The sequence below is a fragment of the Accipiter gentilis genome, chromosome 13 (genome assembly GCF_929443795.1).
Source record: "Accipiter gentilis chromosome 13, bAccGen1.1, whole genome shotgun sequence".
Classification (NCBI taxonomy): Eukaryota; Metazoa; Chordata; class Aves; order Accipitriformes; family Accipitridae; genus Astur; species Astur gentilis.
In genome coordinates, this window is record NC_064892.1 from 29,983,591 (window position 1) to 30,010,386 (window position 26,796).

General features: G+C 41.5%; 1 protein-coding gene across 1 annotated transcript; it reads left to right on the top strand.

Moving 5' to 3' along the window:
• The first annotated feature begins 601 nt into the window (after positions 1 to 601).
• TNFSF11 (TNF superfamily member 11) lies at positions 602 to 24,014 on the top strand. The gene is made up of 5 exons (XM_049815793.1): positions 602 to 826; positions 8,424 to 8,591; positions 15,366 to 15,411; positions 15,494 to 15,592; positions 23,461 to 24,014. The coding sequence occupies exons 1-5, from the start codon at positions 602 to 604 to the stop codon at positions 23,880 to 23,882; spliced, it is 960 nt and encodes a 319-aa protein (XP_049671750.1). The 3' UTR covers positions 23,883 to 24,014.
• The last annotated feature ends 2,782 nt before the right edge of the window (positions 24,015 to 26,796 follow it).

The following is a 26,796-nucleotide window of genomic DNA, read 5'->3' on the forward strand; positions in this document are numbered from 1 at the left end:
TTCCAAGTACCCCGGGATTTTGGGGAAAAGGACCCTCCGGACACGACCAGTGTCTCACAGAGGCCTCGCTCCGCTGCCGGGGTGCATTGCAAACCTGAGCGGAGGGGCGAGGGGCAATGGTGAGGAGGGGGCAAGGGGAGAACGACCGGCAGAAGCAAGGGCAAGCCTCTACTTTGTTCACTCATGGTCGGAGAGGAGGCGAAGAGTTTCGCTCCGAGAGGAGGAGCGGCCCTAACCGCGATCGCTGGGCGACCGGCCCGGCGGTGGAAGGAGGCCGGGGCTTCGGGGGGCAGGGGCGGGCCCGACCCGACCCGACCCGACCCGACCCTCCCGCCGCGGGCCGGCGGGGGCCGGTCTCTGCTCGGGGAGGGGGCGGTGGTGATGTGTGTGGCGGCGGGGAAGGAGGGAAGGGGGGGGGGGGGGGGGGGAAGAGAAAAAGGCAGAGGCACGCCGCCTGGGGCTGATTGGCCGCCCAGTTTATAAGAGGTGCCCGGCCGGGTCGGCGGGGTTGTTTTTTTGCCGAGGTTGGGGAGCTGCCCGCCGAGCCGCCGTCCGCCTGTGGAGCCTTCCGAGGCGGGGGGGGAAAGCTGCCCGCGGCGCGATGCGGCGAGCCAGCCGAGACTACACCAAGTACTTGCGCGGCTCCGAGGAGCTGGGCAGCGGCGCCGCCCACGACAGCGCCCCGCCGCCGCCGCCACCACCGCCGCCGCCGCCGCTGCCGGCCCACCAGCCGCCGGCCTCCCGCTCCCTCCTCGCCGCCCTGGTTCTCCTGGGGCTGGGGCAGGTGGTCTGCAGCGTCGCCCTCTTTCTCTACTTCCGAGCTCAGGTAAGCGGTGCCCGGAGAGGGCGGCGGGGTGAGGGTGAGAGGGGCGGCGGCGGTGGCGGCACCTTCCCGCCTTCCCGGCAGCCGCGCTGTGAGGGAGAGGGCGGCAGCGATCGCCTCGCACCTTTCGGAAGGCGAGGCGGGGAAAGGTTCTCTCGTCGGTGGGGTTGAGGCGATTGATTTAAAAACAAAAAATAGGCAGAGAAAACCTTTATCGGGCTCTGAAGGGGGCTCAGCTTTGAGAGGGGGGTCAGGCCGGAGGGCTCCCGGTACCTTGCCCTATCCCCTGGTCACTGGAGCTGGTCAGCCTGAGGTGTTCTAGGTAGCGTGGTCTGGCCTGCGGGTGCGTGGTGGGGCGCAGGGTTTCCCAGCGAGGTGGGACACGACCCCGACTCAGGGAAGCAGCTCGATGATCCATCGCCTGAAGTCTTGCGGGGCTTTGGTTTGTAACGATCAGTTATTCACCAGAGAGGGCTGTGACACAGCTGAGGTCTTTGGTTGCCGTAAGTGTTTCACCAGCGGGAGAAATGTCTTTAAGGGGGAACCCCCCCCCCCCAAACAAACCCCCCAAAAGCCACCACACGCCACCACTTGGGACCGTTTGTCCTTCAGACCGCGCAGGGGCCCTGCGGAGCGGGGTCTGTGCGTTAGCGGGCATCGGCCGCTCGTTTCTGAAGAGGAAAGCCGCCCCTCGCCCGCCAGGCCACAAGGCTGCCCTGGGATGCTTCAGAAGAGGCAGCGGTACGCGCAGAAAGGAGCACAGGGAGGTATCGCTGCGGGGGAGCTGAGGTGAACGAGCGGTTAGGCTTTCGGAGAGAAGAGGAGCCCGCTTCTTGGAAACGGCTCGGCTGGCTGGCTGGATTCGCTCGCTGCTGTGTCTTTAGCCGCACGGCTGAGCCCTCTCAGAGGAAGTGGAGGGCTGCCAGCTGGTTGCTTCTCAGGGCTAGGTGTTAGCTTTCTGCTTGGCTCTTTCATTGGATGCTAATTAGTTCTGTTAATACGGGTCTCGCTGCCTTCATGGAAGTGGTACTTCTGTTGTGTGTACTTTTCATCTGAAGTCAGCGGGGAGTGGAAACCTGTTTCTTTTGGTTTACTTTCTAGGTAGATGCGCTTGATCTTGACGTAGCAGACTGGATTTCTTAAAGTGCACTCTGAAAAACAGATGTTGCACGAATGTAAACCCACTTAAACGAATGAGTGACTATCAAATATACAGTAATGCTGCTGATTGTTTATTATGCACGCCAATTCGTATTTTCTTACAGACAATGGCTTTGTGTTTGCCATTTTTACAAAAATAAAATGGAACAGCAGTACAGTACTTAGTTAATCATATCCTGTATGCTTCAGAAGAGTGACATTTAATTTCTGGGTCTCGTTGTAAAGTAGCTTAAAGCTACTTGTTGGCTTGACAGTGAAGTAAATTAATGCCTCCTTCAGCTTGTGGCAGAGAAATGTTTTTCGCTCCAGATCTGCATGAACTTGAAACAACATCTTTGTCAAAACATAGCTCGTAGAAATGCACAGCTATACATTGATTAGTAGGCTAGAGAGCCACTGCAATCAAAACAACTAATCGAAGTGTACTTTTTGAAAACCCTGCTTTTCCCTTCTCTTTACCTAACCCCCCCCCCCACCCTTACTAAGGACTCTTCCTGATAGGTTCATGTCAGTGCTTCACACATGCCTAATAGAGGGTAAACAGAGCTTTCTTACCATAATGGCTATTTTTCTTCTGCTTCCTTGATTTAAAAAGTTGCATAGTCTGGGTGTAATTCTGCATTTGGCAGCTTAATTCTCTTGCCAGCTTCTTGTTCCTGTAGATTTGGAATAATGCTGTTGGATGGAGTCCTTTGTAAACTTGTACTTCTGAAACATCTAAAAGAGATGATGTAGCTAGATGTAGACTTGACTGAAGTCATTGCCTGAAACATTTCTAATGGAGAAATGTCTTCTTTGCCGTCACTGAAAAATAGAATAATAAGTATGCTTTTGAAGTAAGTACATAATTCTTAATAATAAGATATGGTAATCCATACTTGTTCATCCATTTCTTATTGTGAAATAAGATAGATGGAAAAATATAGTAGGTCCTGCAAAAGTTAAGTCTTATTTAACTGTCTTGCAGATTGTTTTATTTATATGGGACATGATCCGACTTCTTTCTTTTGAAAAGATTGCTGTCAAATTTAGTTGTATTACGCTATCTCAATTTGTACTTTTCAGCACAAGTTTCAACTATCTAAATTTGTACTGTAATAACAGAACCTACGTATTGCGGTGTATTTTGTTAAAATAATAAAAAGTTAATAGCAGAAACCGTGCATCAACAGATTTGAGTTGTTTGGTTGGTGAATTAACAAAGGTGAATTAGCAAGATTTTACTGTATAGGCTTATCTTGAGAAATTATGCATATGATTTTAAAGCTCTACCTAAGAGGCTGAGTAAACTCTGACTCAGTTTTACCATATACATTTTATCTGTATTTGCATAAAATCATTTGGGCTGGATCATGACACAATATGAGCTGAGACAATAGTTGAGGTTTCGGTTTTTCCTTAGTTTTGTTTATTTTGTGGCTTGAGCATTTGGAATTTCACAAGACACATAACTAAGACTGACACTAGATTTTCACGGGTAAACACATGTTTGTGGCCAAGAAATAGTGCAGTGCAATGCAAATGAGACAATGAGCTGGTATATTTAAAAAGAAAGAAAAAGCTAAGAATTTAATTTTACCAATATTCTCATAACAGTGTTCTGAAATGTAAAAAATTAAGATGTTCTGGCTTTTCTTTTTGGACCATCTTGTGCAATGTGCTGAATCCAAGAAATTAAACACTAACAAAATATATTGGTCCCAAGTGTTTATTTTCCTTATACTTCATGAAGAATATTTGCTCATGATCAATGAAAATGCCATGAAAATTTAGTTAGATACTCAGAGCAGCTGGAGATCATCACGTAGTAGAGACTCATGTGCAGCACAAGGTGAGAGAGCAAAGTATTTTATTTAACTTTCACTGGTAAATGCTGAAGTATAGTCTCCCAAAACTTTCCTTTTAAACTTTTCTTTCTGGCCCATTTCCTTAATGTACTTAGATCATGAAAGAGCAGTAGGAATCTGGTCTAACGCTGGCTGACTGAACTGGAGGGCAGTGGAGCAAGCTGGAAGTGCTCAAATCCACATGTGGGGGCTGGATGTCTTAACTCCAATAGTTTAACCTAGAACTCCAAGATTATCCATTTTTCCCATTAAAAAAAAAAAAAGTCTGTACAATGTTAAGTATTCTACCATACTGAAGAATTCACACTTGCATAAATGGGGACTGGGAAGTCAGATTTTTATTGTCATTTCATGCATCTGTGGTACTCTGACTTTGATTACAGTATGTTTTTAAACAATCGCCTTTCAGACTTCATCTAAAGTTTTGTGAGTGTTCCAGAGCAGTGGCTAACAGAAAACAGCTTGCTGGGGGTCATTAGCACTTTCTGGAAGCATGGAAGAATCCCTTCTTGGTGGTTAAGAAAGATCATGGAGTGCAAAGTGATACTTGGTAATCTGGAAACTGGTTTAAGTTTGAAAATAAGTCCAAGTATAAATGTTAAACATTTATTGTAAGGACTAAGTACAGAATGTGATACTGTAACATTGTGTAATTGAGGCAACATTTAATAGCTAAAGGTGTCTGGAATGTATTGTATCTTTTAAAACCAAACAGAATCCTTTTAACATCGAAAAATTGGTTCTTAATTCTGTAAATTCATTTGGTCTCACCCACAATGCTGGAGTTCATTTTGGCTGCCCTGAGTTAGGTGAAGAGAGTCCAGAGATGCAACTAGAATGGTGAGAGATGCTGAAAATCAAGGGGCACTGAAAGATTTGATCTGATTCCGAGGTCAGACACAAAGGATGTATACACAGTAGTAATGTAGGAAAAATAAGCTAGACGCTCCTCTCTTTAAATAGGTTAATTCCTCTAGGGTATTTAGCTTACTTAACACGTTGTAAAGCTTTCTCCAGTATTTTTGGTTGCATCTTGGTGTTTCTTCCAGGTATTAAATCTTTAGGACTTCGTGCTGAAGGTCTCTGTGCCTTGCAGTTTAGCAAGCTGCATCCTGTAGACCGTTCCGGTATTTCATCTGGCTCTTCAGAAGTTCTTAATACATGTCCTTGAAAGTTTTGATGTGCACAACTTCTTGCCCACAGTTTTGGTCTCAGTGCTTGGTAATGTCTATTTCCAGCCATGGCAGTTCAGTACATGTTCTTTGTAAAGATAAAAGAAGCAGGATTTCCGAGAATGCCTTTTCAGACGAGTGAGCTAATTTCCATGGTTAAATGTGGTGAAGACTAGGTATTCTTTGAAAAAGGTAAGGGCAATCAGGTAGGCTAGCTACTCCCAAGATCAGAGCTTCAGCTTATCAAACGCTAAACCTCTGGAGACTTGCAGTTTGTCAGGAGCGGCTGCACAGCTTTAAGTTGCTGAAGCTATCACTTACAGTGTTTCCATTAAGCCTTCAATCTTGTAACTGTAAGTGCAGAGATGCTGGTTTTCTGTCTTAAGCCTTCAGCAGATAAACTATAATCTGAGTAAGTGCTTCTGTACAATCTGCTCTTGCTGTTCTGGCACAGTGTTGTGTGACATATTTGACTGATTGCTGATGGGTGATAGCTCTAAGTCTACGCTATGCATGATTTGTCATGCTGGACGCTCAGGCCTTTACAAATTTCATCATCCTTGTGTTGTAAAACCTAGTTTTCTTGTCTACTTTTCAAAAGATGTGTTTAATAAATCCAAAACTGGGATAATAGTCTCTTACTAGTAGAATTACTGATAAAAATGAGTATCTACTGGCAGTTATTTGCTCTGGTTTTCTACCTTCTGTCCTGTGATGGGTGTGGAAGGGAGAAGACTTAGATAGCCAGATCCTGTTGAAGACCCTAATTCCTTCAGGTCTCTAACAACCCCAGCATAAGAGGCTACCTCTGGAATAATGGGTCCTATTTTGGGTCCCTCACTACCAGAGGCATATCAACAAACTGGAGAGAGTCCAGCAGAAGACCACTGTGATAGGTAGGGACCGTAGTGTATCAGAAATGGACAACTGGGTTCTTTGAACCTAATGAAGAACAGACGAAGGTGAGGTAAGCTAATGACTGTTTTTAGCTACCTAAAGATGGAGACAGGCTCTTCAGAAGTGCACAGCAAAAACAAGAGGCAGTCATAAATTGCAGCTAGCAGAATTGTAGCTGGTCATTAAACCCAGTGTTTTTGCATAATAAAAGTGGTCAAATTGTAGAACAGTTTGCCCAGAGAGGTTGAAAGTCTCCAACGATGGAGATTCCATAAAGCTTGTCTAGGCAAGGCCTTGACCAACCTGATGTAACTTACAAGTTGGCCCTGCTTCAAGCAGGGGGCTGGACTAGAGACCTCCAGAGGTACCTTCCAACCCAGGTCATTCTGTACTAACTATCTTGTAGCAGCTGTTGGTAAACATTTTGTGCTTAATTTTGTTTTCCTTTCAGTTTACAGTTGATTTTCTGAGTTCTGGATACCAGTGGAACATACTGGCAGAGATGCTTTTAGGGTGCAGTTTTACAGTCATTAAAACTAGTGCTGCCTTCCTGCTCTTTCATTCCTATGGCTGACCCTGTACTGGCTCTGATGTCTGTCTGATACCTGGAGTGAGCTGGTTTCAGGGTGTTAATCTTTCAGAAAATTAGAGCAGCAAAAATTCCTGCCAGGTTATTGATTTGGAACAGATTGAGAACCAGGAATGAAATTTTGTGGTAAAGAAGGTGAGAGCACAGAGGTGCTGGTTTAGATCAGCTTAAACAGTTAATGGGGTTGCACTGTACTAGCTGACTTCAGAAGTCATTAGTGTAGTGTTTAGTGCTTAATTCTTAGAGCTGTAAAGACTATACATGGATTTTCTTTTGGATTCAGCTGTCAGGCCATCCCAGGAAGATGGTACTGCCTCCAAGCCGTTCTGTAACTCATGTCTACCCCTCTGCTCAAAGCTGTGGCATCTTCTGATCTTCAGGTGAACCTTTTCTGACCTGTTTCATTCCAAATCTGCATATGGATAACTGAAACAGCTAAACTAGGGGCTGGTGTTGGTCTGAATTAATTGGGCAAACAGCTCTCATCTGGACACTTCAGCAGAAGGATGGTGAAGGAGGGGGCAGGGTTTGGTGTTGCCATCTGTGCAAGAAATGCTTCTCTGCAGCGTGTGCCTGTTGGATGGCTGCCTGGCTGGTGTAGACTTGAATTCACCTCTGTAATCCTAACCTTATGCTTTTAAGTTAACTCGGTTCTTCTTTGGGGTTAGGGAGTCGAATTCACGTTCGTGTGAGCAAATGATGTAACATGTTTGATTCACACCGGCTGTTTTGTATTCTGCAAGACTTCCTTTTGATGTTCTGTTTTCTTCAGCGCTATGTTAAAGGAAACTAAATTCTGGTCAGGCGCTATCCATAATGTCTTGGCATTCCCTCATCGTGTTTACAAATAATGTATTACCTTTTGTAATTCTCAGATAAAATTGTTCCTTCCACCTTATGCAGAAAGACAGAAGTAAGTGTTCTTTATTAGACCAGCTGATACAGTTAGAAAGCCTAGACAAGGTTTTGAGTGCACAAACCCTTCTTCAAGCCTGAAGTAAAAGTGGAATAAATACAAGTTTAAAACAATTGTTGAGAGTCTTAGGCCATCTCTGAAAGATAGTGGTTAATATTTCTTGAGTGTAAAGTGTATGGGGTATAGGAAGAGAGGGTGGAATGGTTTAAATAATATTTCTGCAATTAAACTCTGCCAAGGCACAATCATAATCCTTGGAATATCCTTTCAATTTATCTAACTAATAGAATTCAGGAGTATTCTAAACTTACAGTTTAAAAGTATACTTGATTCAATCACAAAGACTGATTGCTAAAAATATCTTGCAGATATTCTAAATTTACCAGTCTTTGTCCCATGAAGCAGAGGTGTTTATGGTACAGTTTTATCATCTTTTGGTCTTTCTGAATTTCTGCAGTCTTACTTGGTGACTGTTTCACACAGCAATATATCTCTTGCCCACAAAATAGTTTCAGTGACAACTGGCTTCTATTCTTCTGTTTCTCCTCTTGAAAATGATGTAATAGGTGTTGTACATACTTTCCCCAGGTTCCCCTACTTGGTATTTGTGTGTCATCTTGAAAACTATAGTTTTTAGAGATAGGATGGCTGTGTATGTTGCCTGCTAAAATAACTGTGATATTGTACTGAATGGTCGAAAAATGGAATTCAGGATTATTGATTTTACTGTAAGAGTGGGATTTATCTTTAACTTTTGAAAGTCGCATACCTAGTCTAAGCTAATGAACTAGGCAGCTCCAGAAGATAATTCATTCCCTATCTCACATGCTTGTTGGATGAAATAAACTTCCATGTGGGGAACTTTTTCTCTCTTCATTGTTTACAGTGAAAATTTAGATAATAAACTTAGCTAGGTGCCAAACTTTCAGATGGTTGAAAATTCTCCCTGACTTAGATGCTTTTAATGTCTCTTGGACAGACACTTAACACTGTGGTTGTGCTTACATTTTTGTTTCAGATGGATCCTACTAGAATTTCAAAAGAACACGCACACTGTGTCAGAACACTTTTTGGACATCAAGAAAATACTGATTTACATGATACATCCTTTGAAAATCAAGAAGGGAAGTTAATGCCAGAATCATGTAGAAGCATGAAGCAGGCTCTCCAAAGAGCTGTGCAGAAGGTAAGTGGCAGACAGACGGTGTGTTCCTTTATTTTGTGCTCCTGCTGAACTTACAGTTTTTCTAACATCTGTATTTGGAGGTAAGTTCTATATTTTCTGGTGTTCAAATAATACCTGAAGTTGCATCCAAGATCATATTGTGTTTACTCATGAACCTGGTAGTGGTTAACCAATTCTGTATTCAAACACATTTTATTTTTTATTCTTTTTAAGAGAGGAAATCTTGAAAAAAGATTTGAGAAAACTATGATTGCAGTTAGTTGATTGACCATTCTGATATTTGGATGGGCCAGGATGATAGTAATTTATCCTAATATCTGTATAGGTTTGCCAACACTTTGGATGTTCATAAAAAGGGACAGTTCCACTTTTTTTAAAACAATCTTCATGACTCTGTTTCTGACAAGATTCTCCCAAGTGAAGATCATCAACAAGCAAAATATTGCCTGAAAGACAGAGGAGATAACATTTGCTCTCATTTGCTCTTGTTTCTTACTCTTTCTGCAGCCCCAAATGAGGGATAGTATCTCCTTTTTCTTTTTTTGAAAGAACTTTGCCAGTTCTCTGTTCTGTGCAGACCATTCCCACACTGGCAGAAGAACTACTTTGCCATAGCACAGTTAACTGGGCAGTCTTTGCCCAGCAGTTGAGAATGACAGCTTGTTTCCAAACACGAATAACAAAAGTAGTCAGCTAAAGAAGTCAGCCCTAATGCAGAAGCCTAGGCAAGCTGGATATATGTCACAATCAGCTCTTACTGCAGTTACTGCCTTTGATCTCTCTGTGTGTTCATGATAGTGTTTAGTGCTAATTCTGTACTATTTAACAGCTGAATGTCTGTTATGGTATTTGGTTTTCCTGGATTACCAGGTCCATTACAACTTTACTTCTTCACATCTGCATAGGACTGTCAGTTTTTCAAAAAGGGTGCTACATTAGATTTGAGCTGAACTCACATACACTTTAGAGAGTGAATTGTACTTGAGTTAATTATATAGTACTTTAATTGTGCTAATGTAGTGTTTGCTTTTAACAGAGTACCCTGAGTGACAGATCTTTTTGTGAACAAAACTTAAAGAAACCTGGGAGTTTATGTCTTGTTCCTTTTGCTAGCCACCTCCTTTAAAAATGTAAGGGGAAAAAAGGGTTAAATCTGTAGGATTAGTTCTTTCTTGCAGCATTTTATAGCGACTCTCACACTACACCTACTTCTGTGTGCTGGTACTAGACTGCTCGTTTGCGCAGCTCCCATGACAGAGTAAGGAGCTTGTTACAGTAAGTGAATGGGAAGCCCTGTATTCTGGTCATTCGCTGCTGGTTACTCAACAAAGGCATTGGCTTTAGTTGAGGCTGCATATCCTGCCATTCTGGATGGAGGTTAAATGCTGCAATGTCCGTGGCCAAGATAAGTAGTGAGTAAGGATAACTTTTTTGGCTGATGACCATTAGTTTGAGAACAATAAAATTTCCCTTGCCAAAGTAATCAGACTGAATTTTCTTTGAATGCAACAGAATGTATTAAGTAGCCGTGTCCCTGTTCTGGATTCTTTGTTGTCATATATTGATGACACAGAGAAAAATAAAGATAGGAAAATGCTTGCCTGGGGCTACGCTTGCATTTTTTTGGTATATCAGAGAAGTGAAAGAAAGAGTGTTAAGGCAAAATTGTACTTTATCATGTTCTGTAAGCTCTGCCTTTCATTGTCTCTCCTACAATGAAGGGCAGATGTGCAGCTGAATCTTAATTTCCAGTTGTGCTAGTCCTTTATGTGTGGGAATGCAGCTAATGGGAGTTGAAAGAGGTTTCCTATTGTCTGTGCTTTCTTCACTTTCCTGAAGGAGAATCTAACCTGTGTGTGTTTTAAGAACCAGTATCCTTATCTGAATTGGCAGCGTGTTAGGTGACTGAGATGGAACACTTTACAATACCGTTTGTTTTGTGATTTTTTTCAATATTTTGTCTTTCACAATTTAAGCTGTTCAGGAAATGAAAATAGACAACTTGCTTTTGCTCAGGTTTATGGTCTGGTTACAGCTTTTAGCTTACTGTGCTGGTTCTCATCTGTTTTCTTTGCACACCTGTAGACATAGTGCTTAAATCTAAAGCAGAGATTGATGTTGAAAATGAAAGCGCTCTTACGAAAACCAGTGTAGTAGGGCTGCAAGTTTGTGTCTAGAAACATTTGTCTCCTGAAAAAACAATTAAAGATGTTCTTTTAATCAAAATCTAATGGTGAATTCCTTAACATATTCCAGGTTAACAATACTACTTAGGGAGCAGCTTACTCAGTAAAAGGACTTTTTCAATATTGCATCTAAACTTTGAAGCAGACAAATAATATACTTTCCTAGCCTGTCTGTTTGCTTTATTTTTATTTTTTTTTTGCATGTAACCCTAAAAACCTTTTGGCAGTCCAGCTGCACTAACCACAGTTCTTACGAAGTCTGTTATGAGCTTGAAGTAGAAAGGACTACAAACATATCTTGGGTCAATTCATAAGTAACTTCTCTTGGCAATACTCCCAGTTTCTAGCAGCTTGGGGAGTTCAGGCGTAAACTAGTCTCCCACATGGCAACAGAGTACTTTGCTAGACCTCCAGGGCAGCACTTATAAAGACATCTATATACTTAGCAGATGTTTAAAGTGCATGTACTTATGGACAAAGTGAAGGTTTCATGAGTGATTGCCGTAAGTTGTTAAAATTTCACAGTTTCCATCCTGCAACCTTACATGCCTTTTTTTTTTTCTGCAGGCAATGGACTACTCATTTGGATAGAGGTTGTAGTGCTGATCTCTAAACTATCTTCTGATGAATATCGGTTCATGTACTTTCCATTTCACTTCCTTCCTGATTAGCATTCTTCAGATTGCTGAATTTCCGGCAATATAATCAGATACTTCTTCCTGTTATTAGCTGGACTTAAAGCACTCAGGTAGTAGAAGAAACAACCACATAAAGGAGCTTTAAGATCACAGCTGAAGCAATACAGGATTGTCCAGAGGGGTTCTCTTCTGATTGGTCTCAAAAGGCTACTTATAGCTGCTCAGAGTAGGTACTGAGATATTGTAAAAGCCAGAGGAGAGGAGAAACTGTTCACAAATGTCACGTGTTCAAATGTAGCCTTATCTCTGCATCCTCAACATTGGACCTAAGTTGAAGACCAAGAGTTGTTTTTGTTTTGAAGATGCTGAGATGCTAAGGCTTAAAACCTTCAGCCGCTGTGGATGAGGAAAGAACAGTTCTTAATCCAATCTTAATCTTATCCAGGCACTTAAAGCATGATTTTTAGCTTTTAAAATGTGAAAGTTTTGCAACTTCCCAATGACCTCTTAAATTTTTTGGATGAAGGAAGACACATTTTTCATTTTTGTGACTGGCTGCTTGTCTGTTGTTTAAACAGTGACTGTATGAAGGAGGTTGGAATGTGGGAAGCAGGCCAGCAGAGTTGACTTGGTGGGCAGTGAGCAAATGATGCAAAGGTGTACAAGGGTGGCTTATCATAAGACTAACAGTGGTGTGATGTTTGTGTACAGTTTTTCTAAAAATAAGTTAACAGCTTGGTAGTGCACATGGTTCTGTGGGTGGCAATCTTAAGAGAAGTCACTAGCAATATTTCGTCAGCAGTTCTCATGCCATTATAGCAGTGTCTTAGTGACAGGTTCTGTTGAGCTGTTTCCACGTTCTTAATGGTACACTGTGATCAGGTATGAGATGCTTAAAGATATTTAGGTGCTAAAGAATGCAGTCGATACTTTAAAGATTTGGAAAAGCCTAGCTTTTAATTTCTTGCAGTAAGGATACCAGGGGATTTTTATAATCCTGCTGAGAGCCATCTTTAGATGTCTGGATATCTTCAGACATCCATTGAAAAATGTGGTCCTTGAGTCCTTCAGGGTCAGAAGCAAGTACATGCTAAAATGTTTTTTTTTCTAAGGTAGCTTGTGTATCAGCACACTGGAACTGTAGGAGCATGAAGTAAAAAAATCAAAAGTTATTCTTCAGGAGGAAACCCACAGCTCTGTCTCTATCTAGGGACAAGTTCATATATTTCAGCTTCCTTTTGGAAGCCTGGGCAACCGAACAGGAAGGAATATCAAAATTTTGTGGGGCTGGTCAGAATCAAATAAAGAACTTGACCCTAGTCCAGTATTTGGAGAACTCAGCTGATGGAGGATTTCTGTTTTCTGGCCACAGGCTAGCCATTTCTAATCCAATGACAAGCACACAAAAGAGCCAATGGACATGAGCCAGTCTCCAGCTCTTCTCAGTGTGTTAGTGTTGGGCTCACGCTTATAATCTCCCTTTTGTTGTAATGACACTTGCATTCCTAATTGCATAGTAGCATAGCTTCAAGACGAGTACAGGAGGGTGTTCCCGTCAGAGAGAGATGCTCCTAGAGGACAGGAAAGTAGGCTCAAGACCATCAGGACAAGGAGAGTTGTGGACCCAAGTCTTCCTGGGTAGCTGTTCTGCTTACCAAGTGGTGATCTTGCAGATGAACAGCACCACCAACAGTTAGAAAGAAACCAGCTCAGACTGCATTTCATGAGGACCACAGCCTTTCTGCATGGAAGATGAGCTGAGTCATGCTGCTAGATCTCAGAAGGTGAGGTCCCCAGCTGCTCAAGCTAGAGCATCTTTGGAAATGTGCAGAAGCAGAACTCCATACTCCTAAGAAAAATGTAGGTTAAGAGGAGGATAACAATTGGCCAATTGAGAGACTTCAAGGGCTGTGCAGTTACCAACCATGGGAGATTTTTAGCACCAGTTTAGATAATAGGAGATTAAAATGTACATAGCTCTTTTTGGATTTGCCCAGTAGGCTCTCCAGGCAAGGACATTTTCACATCCCCCAGAATGAAAGGATATGAAAGCAGATTCCACATCTGAGAAGTTTCTATTAAGAAAACAAGAAAACAACGGAGTCTCCTGTTTTCTAGGGAAAGGGTTGGGAGTAGCTGTGGTGCAGTAATCTCTGAGAATGTGGTTCATCTCCCAGTCTCTTCTGCCTTATGTCCTGTTCTCTTCAGAGGCCTTTGCCACTTTTCACAGTATCTAGTGCTTGCAATATTTTGTTGTCTTCTTACTTCTAATGAAGTTAAAGAGTTCAAGCGTGGTTAGAGGCTGATGCTGGTGTGTAGCTCCTAGAATTGAGCTTCTTTTTCGTGCTCCTAGAACTGACATTGAAGTAGGAAGATCAGAGAGGGGAAGTGAATGTAAATGGGGGAGGTGGACATGAGTTTTGCTTCTTTTGAAGTTGCAATTCTTCTGCTTTTCTTCTCGTCTCTACAGCAGAAAGCATCTTAATGATTCTTATCTACAAAATCAGCATACCTCTGCTGAAGTATTATGCTTTGATAGTCATACTACAACTTCCATACTGCTGTGGCTTTTCATTTTGGTTTAACATTTAAACACCTACTGAAAGGGGAAAGTGAGAGTAGTAAATGCACAGGCTAAGGCATTACAGGTTTCACTGTGGCTGCAAAATTACATAAAAGCAGGTCTTCAGGTGTTTTCAAAGCAGAATTTCAAATTCTAAAACACTGCAATGATTGAGAGCACAGTGGAACATTGCTGATGTGGCCAAATCTGAGGCATATTGCGTATACGTGGTATTGAATCAGACAAACAGCAATATGTGTGACATAAAGACAAAACAAAGGACTACTCTCAGGTTTCAAAGATGAGATATGATTTGCTATCTTCAGCGAAGTGTTTCCTTTTACTAAACATCTTGATGGCTCCATGGTATGAGGTATTCTGATTAGCAAGTAGAATATTACCCCTGTTTTTTAGAAAACAGATATGAAGAGTCATGGGGTAACAGGGGACAGAACTGAGGACTGAATTTAATATTACCAAGACTCACTCCAGGCTTGTAACAAGAACAGGCTGCTTAGATTTTTGAAAACTGCTGTTTGTATGTTTTCTCAAGAGGAAAACAGATGTGGATTATTAAAAGCAAACCTTTTTGTGGTGCCTGATGTCTGTTACTTGTGCTGTTCTTGGTTTTGGGTAACATGGGTTTCATTCATGTTAAAATTCATATGCAGTTTTGAAAAATGCATACTTCAAACTCTGGCACCCAGTCCATTTAGCCCAGTACAGATGTGGAAGATGCTTAATCCTTCAGTTCCTGCATACCTTGTTAGAAGTGAGCTTTGATTATAAAGCCTTGTAGTCTTGCAACCTTCCCTATTAGTGGTCAAGTGTGAGGGGTGGAGGTTTTTATTTACCTCATCATTTTGCTCATCACAAATGAACTTTAGAGCTTAGCTTTCCTTAGCTGTTAGTGTGAATACACACTAGTCCCTATGTAGAACTGCCTCTTTTGTTACCTTTTGACCCCAAGTAATTAAATCTGTTCATAAACTCTATTGTTTTATGTGATGCATTCTTAGCAGTCATTGTTTCATTACACTTAGAGAAATATTCCAAATGCAATAAATAGGAAAGGTTGTAAATGTCCTGTCACCACTACTTCAATAAATAGTGCAGTGATCATACACACCATCATTCCTATTCACCTTTATCAGAAGTGTTGGACAGAGGAGGTAATCTGGTTGTGGCAGCTAAACTGTGTGTTCATGTTATACATCACGTAAATATGACAGTATGTATCCCAGGCATCTGAATATATTGTAGGTTGTACAACTCCCCCATATATATATACACACACAGAGTGTGTTGTAATTGTGCAAACTGCCTGCAATATGCTAATATTACAAACCCAAGACAACATCAAATCAATGGCTCTTTCTCATTTCAGGAGGTGCAGCGTGTCATGGGAAGAGTGCCACCGAGACCAGAAAAAGGTAGGTGCTGGTTTATGAATAAGAAATATTTTAGTTCTGCTAAACTTGTCTTTCTGAGGTAATGCGATTCTTTTCTCTCTAGCTGCAATGGAGGCATTAGGAATGGATCTGTACAAGAGGAACAAACCTGAGAAGCAGCCATTTGCCCATCTTATTATTGATGATAAGAATATTCCATCTGGTAAGTTCACTTTTAAGTGAATATTTCCAATGCTACTATAAATGTATTAAACAGTGAAGTGTATGAAAATAGTTCAGCAATACTAGCAACAGGCAGGGATATCAGAAATGACTTTTGATAATGAGAATAATTTGGATGCGTTGAAGGATTTTGGAGGCAGCAAGAGTAATGTTAACAGAAGGATAGCTCCCCTTTGCCTCGGGTATCTTACATCAGTCAGTTACATGCTAAATGGCCTCCATTTCAAATGACCAGTTTTCAGGGTCAATCTCTTAGGGCTTGGCCCACCTCTTTTTGCTGTCTTCAGGTGATGGATGAAGATATGCATTGAATGCTCTCCTCTGAAGTTTCTTTGGCTAGTAGGGCCCATCTGGAGTTCTTCACTCACACTGGACATCAGCTCTATGTATATATACACACAGATGTATGCATACATACACACATACATACAATGATATACCAGTACAAAGATTGGCCAGAATTCAGATATTGCAGGTTGGAACATGTTTAACTTCCGTTGAGTCTTAAGATTTTTTTGTGTGTGTCCTGTTGTCAGATGAAGAAATGTGTTATTTTCTGTTGTAAAATTCAAGAATGTCTTATGTCCACCTATTCAACCCTTCACGGCAACACTCCTTTTGTGTGCTGAAGTGTAATTGGGTCTGTACTGGGTGACACAGCATTTGTCTTCAGGGTGGATCTGGAAGCTGAGAATCTTATATGAATACACAACACACATGCATGTCAGGTGCCCGTCAGTGTTAACAACTTGTCGTAAAGGAAGCACATCTTTCATTTTGAGGTGTTGAAAACTTAGAACTGCAATCCCAGTGTCATTACTATAACTTGCCTGCTAATTCCCTGCCTTCTGTGGGTATATTGCACTCTCACAGAATAGGGAGCTGAATTATAGCAAGTGTTTCCTTCTGCTAATGGCATGTTGAAAAGATCTTGTCATATTCCATTCATTATTATGTTGCAGGGCTGGTATAGACTTTTTCATATCAAGACTCCCAGCGCCTTCCTGATGTTCAGACACGCCAAAGCTTCACAAGGGTCTGTCTGCATCCATCTAGTCCAGTAGCAGGAAGATCAAAGATCATAGTGTTGTAGTCTGAGCAACAGGGTTTCTGGTCAGTGTGTTGACTTGGATGCAGTATGTTTCGGAGCTATTGAGTAGCGGAATAAAGTGCTCCTGCGGCTTTTATCTGCCCCTGTGGTAAAACAATGGCACTTTTTTATCCTGCCAGAGCTCTTATTCTCTACCCACAGGTATCTTTGGATGGCTTTGGGAATATCCTTGCTAGTACAGTATGAGGGAACGAGACATGAGTCTGCCTTGGAACACTGTCCAGAGGAAAAGATTAATTCCTACAATTTTAAGATATCTTAGCAGTGTTTCCTTTTTTTGCCCTGGGGCACTGTCAGTTGAGATTTTTCTCTCTGTATTTTCAACACAACAATCATCATTGGTGTGGCAGAAGTAATCTACGGTTTATTCTGAAGCTATTAGAGAATCTAAAGATGGGAGGGGGCACTGATCACTACTGTTATCTTCCTCTGAAGATGTATATATTCTGCAGTACTGAACTCCTTGTTAAGCTATGTGCATTGCTTTTCTGATTTATATAACGAAACCTGGAAGGATAGGATTCTTTCTGCCTTCGAGTGCATTGGCATTGCCAAGATCCAGAACTTTATAAGCAGAGAGCTTAAGCAGCTTGTCAGATGGCAGTCAGAACTTCTACAAGCTTTCTCATTAGCTCAGATGCCTCCTGACAAGCTTCTATTTCAGTCAGATTTTGGCTTTTGACATAGATCAATAGCAGAAGATGCAGTATCAGTAAACTTGTCTTAGCATTTTGTCTTTGGAAGGATTCAATTAATTTAATAATCATAGAGACAGATCACTTATATCTACATAAGTAGAGTGTGTCAGTGTCACGCTTTGTGAAATCCACCTTTTCCCGTGGGGAATTTATTTGCTGTCTACCTGGATGTTGCTGTAAACTGTATTTTTATCAGGACTAGCAGCTGAATAATTTTTACTGTTGTGCATCACTGCATTAACCTTCTGTGTAGTGATGTAACACATCTGTGAGTAATGGCAAGGAAGGTATTGCTCTTGCTTGCTGCCTTTGCTTTTTTCTTTTTTTAATAGCACAGGCTGCGGGAGCTCTCAGAAATACAATGCCTGTGACAACAAGCTGCTTTGTTTCTCCTTGGAGCAGATCAACCCCTTAACAATGTGATGAGTTGGACATAGTCCCTCCTGATTTGGCACATATGGCTTCCGCCTCTTTTGGAAGAGCATTGCCAGGATGTTAATCATGAGCACAGCCTCTGCGGTCCTTGTGGGCATTGCAGCAGTGAGGGGCTGCATCCATATGGATAGCTGGAACGCTGAACATCCTGGTTGTGAGGCACTTTAGTATCATGCTCACTGGTATGAGGCATTACCCACTTAGCTGGGTGGCACAGAGGTTAATGACAGGCATGAAGGATGAAGAATTTGCCTGAGGGTCATCAGGAGTTTTTCTTTCCAACCCTGTTTCCTCTGACTGCAAATGGCAATTTCTATTTTCTTCCCCTGATTTCAGATCCTACATATCTGAAATCCTTCTAAATTGTTTTATGCCATCTGTGAGCCTGGACAGATCTGTTCCTAGTATTTTAAGGTTCTCTACTGTCATCACTTTGACCCAGAATAACAAAGTCAGGAAAAAAAAGAATCAGTCTTCATCACTGTTAAACAGGATTTTATTTTAAGTAGTTTGCTACTGAATACCTTTCATGAAGGGGCACTGAGCAGTGTCTGCAAGGAAGCATTTTCCTTTTACCTGGTTCACATAATATCAAGCTCCAAATGGACTTTTGCAGCTGGGGGGAGTGTGAGGGAGGGAGATACAACCCTTCCCAGATGTTGGTGTCCCCACCCATCATTTGGCTGCAGAAGCCATAGTGGTTTGGCTTGCTGTGTGTATTTTTTAGGTTTGCTGCCTTAGGTTAAAGCTGGATGCTTGCTGGCTGGTTTTAACCAGAGCTCACTATAAATGCTACCTAGGTTTTAAATGAAAACAGTGAATTTTGGTTTATAAATTGATTACAGAAATTAGTTACAGTTTAAAGGAGAAAATCACAAACAGAAATAAATATAAAAGTTAAATATATCATTTGGGATGTGAATTGATGCCTTTAGCTGTCTAAGAAAACGCTGTAGTAGTCTGAACTATTTACAGCTACAGGTTCGGCTTAGCTGCCCTTTGCCTGCAAAACAGCTCTTCAGAGCAAACAGTGCTCTGGTCCTTCCCTCAGGCTTTTTTTATACCTGAAAGCTACTAGGATGCAAATGAAGTATCAATACAGGGCTACTTTCTCCTCTGTTCCCCTCCCATCATCTTCCTTCTTGCTAATTAATTTTATTGAAACTCATTTGTATTAGTCTTGGTTCACGCTCACAAATATCCAACTGATTTGTCTTCAGTTACTAGAAAGATTGTGTGTTACCTTGACTTTTTTTATGGTGCTTTTTACCATGTCTGGAAGGTTATTTTACTCATTATCTCTCTGACCTCTTCCTTCTCTGTCAACATGACTTGCCTTGTGCTATTTTTTTCATGGCTCCATAGTAAATTTTATCACAGAAGATACTGTATTGCAGCATTTCTGACTGTCCCATGGCTTGGGTTATGTTTCAGATCTGCTGATATATGGACAGCTGATTGGGCACTTTTATGCTTAATTTTTTTTTTCCTCTGCCTGTGTTTTGTGGTACTGATTGTTTTGGTGTCTCCAAATTTGGTTGTATTACCACCAGAAGTGCTGAGAGTCTGCTTGCCCCTGCCATTAAAAGTTGTATGGCGTAACTCCTACCAGTGCATCTTTGTGCCGTGCTGCTGGCTGTGGCATGCCTCTTCTGAAGCTCTGAATTGTGGCAAAAATGCCCAACTGCCTCAGTTAATACAATTATAGCATTATAATCTAGGTTCGAAGGAAATTCCAGAAGTTATCTAGGCAAATCTTCTGGCTCAAAACAGATAGGGTCATCTTCCATCATCTCTTGGCTTGTCCCTTCACCTGACCATGGATGAATGATGCATATTCCCCTCAACACCAAAACAGTGTGAACAAACTTCACCCAGAGCCCCCCTCAGCATCTCAATTACATGTGACTGTGGCACCTATTTTCTCTCTTCCCCCTCCTTCAGTAGAGAATCATGCATTTCTGTTAAGGGTTTCTTCAATATTGCTACTTGATTAAGACTGGCAACTAAAAAGTATACTTTCCCAGTAAATAAAATCTGCCTGGCAACTACCCAGTGTGCCACCAGTCAGTCACAGCATGCCAGCATGCCCTTCTGTTCCGTCATACATCAACATTCCTGTCCTGTATCTCTGATGTGCCTCTCCTGCGATCCAAGCAGTGACTTCTTGCCTATCGTCCTCATCTTGAATGTAGCCCAACCTCCTTGGGACAGTATTTCTGGCAGACTTAACACTGTGCACAAGAAGTTCTACAACTTCCTCAGCTATCCCCAGTGCTTGAGTGGTGTATTCTGGTACCCCTATCTCAGCATCTCTTGCAAGTGAATAATTCCAGGCTAAGAGACTTCATCTTAGTGTGGCTTCCAATTAATTGATGGTTTTCAGAGGGTTTTTTGAGGGACTGCATGGAAGATGGCTTCTCCGTATGATTTTGCTTGTATAATTTCTACCTGGCTGCACTGGAGCCATAGGGGAGCAACTATTTATGATCTGCCTTTGACAGCCTGTGCTATGCTCAAGTCTTTGTGGAAGAGTGCCAGAAGCTTTTTGTTCTGGACTACTATTAAAGTATTCCTCTCACACGCAGAAGTTGCTGCCCTTGGCAGTTAGGGAAGACTCATAGCTCTCAAATTCCCCTGTCGCTACTTCCCCTCACTTCTTTCTGCACAAACAAATCCAAGAGGCATCTTTTTAACTAATCAAATGTACCTGGGGCTTTTCCCCAGCACGCTTGTGAGCGCTGGTGGTTTTGAGGCATGCCTTGATACATGCTTGGAGGAGAGGGCACTGGGCCCTGCCATGTGCCGTGGAAAGTTTAGTGGGAATAGGTTGTTTTGGTTTGATGTTGGGAGAATAAGATACTGAATATTCCAAGCAGGCATTCAGATGCACTGGGAGCCTAAGGTGCAAGGTCCTCTGGTGCCTGTATGGTCCCACTGCTGTGGGAGGGAGTAAATGGAGTTAGTCTTGTGTGTTGAAAATTGCTAGCGGTTAGGAGGACAAGTTGGCCAACTCTCATCCGTTGTGTTATGCCCTGTGTATTACACTGAACAAATGGTAGAGTGTTAGTGGCTTGTGCATATCAGGAAGGGTCAGGGCCTGTGTGGCTTTCTCAGGACAGTGCTGTTTCCTCTGTGGGTGTGCCTGTGGACCTTGCCTGGATTATCTCCTCCCACTGTTGTCTGTTCCTCTGTTTTTGCAGGCAGAGGCTGTGAGATGAGGTGGGTGCTATAATGGGATGGTGGTGATGCTGGGGAGCTGGAAGGGACTGTGGGATGTCTGCTGCAGGGCATGCTCCTCAGCAGAAAATACTGTGATAAACCTCTACATAATACACATGCCATAGAAGCAATGCTATCTGGGCTGGTGTTATGGGCTGCTTCTTAACACTGTGCCACCAAAAACAAGCTGAAGTGTCAAATGTGACCAGGTCTGGAAGGAAGACTCAAATGTGCTCTCTCAGTGCCTATCTGACCTCCTGCCAGGCCACCTCTTAGCACAGCCTCAATCGTCGGATCTAAATTAAATGACATGTGAGACTTGACCAGTTTGAAACCTCCAGGAGATGATGCAATGCTACTTGATGATAGTACCAAGGAGGTGCCTTTTGGGCCAGAGTTCCTGGGGGACATTTGTGCCTGTGTATCTGAAGTTAGCTTTCAGTGACAATGCTGAGCTGAAGAACTAATCAGAACATCTCCAGTCTCTTAGCTCCTTTTCTCTTCACAAAGCATTCAGTCACCTTAACAGATAAGGGACAGCTTCCTGTTTACCAGGCCACCATCACGTGGGCAGAGCTGAAAAAGCTTAGTACTTGTTAGAAGGAATTCAATAATGCTTGTTTACTTATGTTAATTCTATTAATCTGTCCTTTTTGGTAGTCAGATTTGGTAAGTGTTTGTCATGGTTTAACCCCAGCTGGTAACTAAGCACCATGCAGCTGCTTGCTCGCTGCCCCCCACCCAGTGGAGGGGGGGGGGGAGAATGGGGGAGGAGGTAAAACTTGTGGGTTGAGATAAGAACAGTTTAATAGAACAGAAAGGAAGAAACTAATAAAGATAATAACAATAATAAAATGACAATAATAATGATAAAAAAAGAATTGGAATATACAAAACAAGTGATGTACTATGCAATTGCTCACCACTACTCACCAACCAATGCCCAGTTAGTTCCTGAGCAGTGATCCCCCCAGGCCAACTCCCCCCAGTTTATATACTGGGCATGATGTCACATGGTATGGAATACCCCTTTGGCCAGTTTGGGTCAGCTGTCCTGCCTGTGTCCCCTCCCAATTTCTTGTGCCCCTCCAGCCTTCTCGCTGGCTGGGCATGAGAAGCTGAAAAATCCTTGACTTAGTCTAAACACTACTCAGCAACAACTGAAAACATCAGTGTCTTATCAACATTCTTCTCATACTGAACCCAAAACATAGCACTGTACCAGCTACTAGAAAGAAAATTAACTCTATCCCAGCTGAAACCAGGAAACTGTTTTACATGTATTTTGATTCCCATATGCCTGATGTTCTATGGAGAGGCAGAGAGAATATTATCATAATTTTCTTTCCTAATTTGTGGCTCTCCAGCTTAAGACAACTTGAAGAGGACTGTTCTTCTCCCAGCATGGAATATCAGTTCATAGTTTCTGGTTTGAAACTTAAGATACTTTAAAATAAAAAAAAAAAAAAAGAAAGAAAAAAAAGAGCAATGCATCCAGAGTCACATCTGTCTTCCTAAAGCTCTTTTTCTAAGATCTTCCACTAGATATTAGACAAGGAATCTGAGTTTACCTCTCAAATAGCTGTAATTGTCCAGCTATAAGTATTTGTACAATTATCAAAGAATTAGGATTGTGCTGTGGGCTGCTATCCTATTTATCTAGGATATGACTAAAAAAGCATTGGCTTAAGTCTAAACATTGGTTTTGCATACAGAGTTTTGTTATGTCATAAATACTTGAAGTGCTACCTAAAGTCTGGGCAACTTACTGTGTAGTACTAAAGATGCACAATTGTACTGATTTTTTCCTCTCTTTTTTTTTGGTGTTCTCAAATGAAAATATGTTTACCTTTGTATCACTGCAGTAACAAGAACATAAAATATGGGAAAGTTTCATAAGCTTTCTCTCTGGGGTATTATCAGTTTAACTTGTTTTCAGATTTTGTTTAGTTATTCCTTGCGAACACTTGCAGGTTAAAGACTGATGACAAGACTCACTGTTTTTTCATTAGTAATCTTTCTTTTCTCCTCTCAAGTATTTGTTACTTGAATAAAGTTTTACGTGGAATGCAATTTCTGTACAGAGCTTGTTGCATGATTGCTTAGCATAATCAAACTATTGGCCAGGCAAGTGTTTTGTACCATGGTCCAGCAGATGTTCTGGTGGGAGCAGACAGCTATAAATAGTAAGCCAAATAATGGCAGTACGTGATGAAAAAAGGAAATTTCTTAAGAATTTTTATCTTAATTGTCTAATATTCACTTCAGCTTATATAACTGTAGTTGCTGTTGATTCTAAACCCCAAGGATTGCTTTCTAAATGTTGGTTTTTGTTAAATGTTTTTAAATAATTGTGTTTGGTTTTTTTTCTCCCCTCTTCAGGAACTCGCAAAGTGAACCTCACGTCTTGGCATCATGACAAAGGCCAGGCAAACTTATCAAATATGACATTCAATGATGGAAAACTAATTGTTAATCAAGATGGTTTTTACTACCTTTATGCCAACATTTGTTTTAGACATCATGAAACTTCAGGAAACCTGACTAAGAGAGGGCTTCAGCTGATGGTATATATGACTAAGACAAACCTTAAAATAAGGCGCTCTGATGTGTTGATGAAGGGAGGAAGTACCAAATACTGGTCAGGGAATTCAGAATTTCACTTTTATTCTGTAAATGTAGGAGGGTTTTTTAAATTAAAATCTGGTGAAATGATAAGTATCCAGGTATCAAACCCATTGCTACTGGATTCATCACAAGAAGCAACTTACTTTGGGGCATTTAAAGTTAGGGATTTAGACTGAATTTCTTTAGTGTGCTGAAAACTGTTTGAGTTTTCAGTGATCCAGAAACAACTTGAAGACAGAACTGAGTATCTTTTGCAACCCAATTGCATCTGTATAAGCCATATATCTTTAAAGACACCTTTTTTTGCCCTGTGCTGACTCCAGCAGGAGTCCCACAAATGCATAGAAGGGCAAAATTACATATTTCTCCTGATTCAGTCTTACAGCAGTTTTACTTCATATGTCTCCACTGGCTTCAGTAGAGTCATTATGACTTTTACATTGGTGTAGTTGAAATCAGAGCAATTAATATTATTGAACTTCTGTTTCCAAGTTCTGCCCTGACTTTTTAACCTGTGCTACTCGTACTAGTTTTGGCAGGACAGAACTTGGCTCCCAACTTGCATTTAGGGCTCAATTTTGCTTGGGGTTGAGCGTTCTGACCCTGAGACAGCGAAGGTTATGAAAGTATGACTAATCTCATTGCATTTGATGTGGCTTTTCACATGCTTAGTTAAGTCTGTTCTTGCTTTGCTGGATTAGGGTTGGAGAGCTCAGGCCATGGCAGAAATGAGTTGCAGAGCACCTAAACAGTTCAGCTTAAGTTTTTACCTGATTAAAAGGGCTATTCCAGGAAGAAAGGAGATCATCTGGCTGTGCAGTTCTAAAAGGTTAATTATAGGTCATTTTTATTAATGTTGCACAGCTAATTGCAAATATAGATTGCCAAAATACAGTGTGCCTTTAAAGTATTTCATTGTGCCAGAACCTGCAAAGACATTTTTTAGACAAAAAGTATGTATTTTTATATTCTGTAATATCTAAAGTTATATTTCAGGTGTAATGTTTTGTGTAAAAAAAAAAAGTAAATTATATTGTCCTATAGTATTTGATACAAAATATTTAAAATCTCTTGCCGTTTGTATATTTAATGTTTTGAATTGTTTTTAATGTACAGACATGTTAAACTGGTGCACTTTTTAATCCCAATGGGAAAAATTGCAGCTAAAAGAGGTTGTTTGCAATTAGCAAATGTAATATATATCTTTGTTCTTTTTAACTTAATAGATTGCTGTTAAACTTGTCAGTATTATTGGGAGGGGGGGAATCACACCAATATCATGAATAATTACACCAGAATGCTGGTCACTGGGTGCCTTTCAAAGCTGGAGAGTAATAGACATTACAAAGCTGGCATTACCTTAAAAAAAAAATTAATACATAATAAGCCACAGAAATGTATTAGGGGTATTTATAGTTACCGAACAGGCATATTTTCCTACAACAAAATCGGCAAGTTGTAAATTCTGCAATTGAGTAATGACTTTTTTAGCTTAGTTTCCTGAAAAAGTGAAGCTTATGTCATTGCATTGCCTGTCTTTGTCTCCCCTTCTAGCTTTTAAAAACTCTGCACACTTCTGCCAGATTTGGCAGATGAATGGCAGTGTTAAGAGATATTCTTACAGGTTTTATGAGAACAGACAGCTGAGAACAACTCAGCCATTACGTGTTATTTGTCAGTGGCTGGCCACTGTTCATATTAGCCAACGAATTAATACGGGGAGACTTCTAGCTAGCTGCAACATGTGTTGTCGCTTGTATAGTTGCTTGGCCAGAAGAGGTAGGTGGATGGAATCTGAGGGTGGGTATGGGGGACACAGGAGAGAGCTGCAAATACTACGGGTGATGTTTAGAGCACATCTGGGCAGGGAACAGCAATTTGTTGGGGAGGGTTTAGGAGTGTTTCTCTGTGTGCTCTACGGATGGAGTGGGGAAAACCCGCTCCTTAATGCGGTAGGACTCATGGAAGGCGAAAGACCTAAATCTTTAGGAATTGAGGCTTCATACAAATCCTCAGGCTTTTTTTTTTGTTTGTTTGTAAGGAATTGAGTTGAATTCAAGCAATTATTTTATACTGTATAATAAACACTTCTTTTTAATGTTAATATTGTTTTCTTACAAAATATATTTCTAAGAAAAAAATCAACTTTGTGTTTTCTTTATTTTCCTGTGTCCCTGTATTTCTTGTGCAGCTTTGATCACTTTGTTCAGATTTCAGAACATGCACGCTGGGCATGGTATAACTCGCTCAAGAAAACTAAGGCACAAATTGACTATTTTGAGACTGACAGTGAATTTTATGAGCTTCTGATTTGGCTCCAAACATGCGTCCACCACTTTTCAAGAAGGGTTACATCATCAAGGGGTTGGAAATTTAGCTGGAAATAAGGACTTCCCATTTATGTTTTACGCCAAACAGTTGTCAGTTCAAAAGCAGAAATGGCTGAAGAAGAAATGGCTTTTCTTTCAAAGTTTCAGGAGCTACAGGTCACACTCAATCATATTCTCTCCACTGTAGAGATAGCCAATGGTAGGCTGGGAGAAAAATGTCTATTCTGTGTCTGTTCTGGGGGTTAAGTCACCCTCTGGGGAGGTAGAGATGGGGGTTTGGATGATTTGAAAGTCAAGTTAGACTTAGCGCTTAGCCCAGTGCTCTGCCTACATACGGTATTAGATGAAGGAGGGGAACCACCAGCACTAAATGTCATCTGAATGACAGTGGCTGTGGGCTAGATAAGGTCAGAGCACCTGTAGTGCGTGTTGAGCCCCTGGGAAGACGCTTCTTGTTGCATCCTAAGCTAGCAGAGGTTAGAAGAAGGCTTCTGAGGCTCGGCTTAGTACATCTGTGCTCATTAGGAGTAGGCAGCTGAATTTCACGATGTAACATGGGGCTTTAAATTTCCCTTGTGTGATGACTTGGAGGCCTAAATGATTTTGGGGTTGTGGTGGTTGGGTTGGTTTGTTTGTTTGTTTGTTGTTGTTGGTTTGTTTTTTATTGCCTGAGCATCCTCTGTGTGCGAATTGTCCAGCTATGTGATGAACTAGGTGGGAGGGATGTGATAAAATAGTCCTCATGGGGCTATATAGGCTA

Coding starts and splice junctions, on each gene's coding strand:
- TNFSF11 (XM_049815793.1), top strand. CDS start 602: ATGCGGCGAGCCAGCCGAGACTACACCAAGTACTTGCGCGGCTCCGAG. Junction 15,412..15,493: donor GCCACCGAGACCAGAAAAAG/GTAGGTGCTGGT, acceptor TTTTCTCTCTAG/CTGCAATGGAGGCATTAGGA. Junction 15,593..23,460: donor TGATAAGAATATTCCATCTG/GTAAGTTCACTT, acceptor TCCCCTCTTCAG/GAACTCGCAAAGTGAACCTC.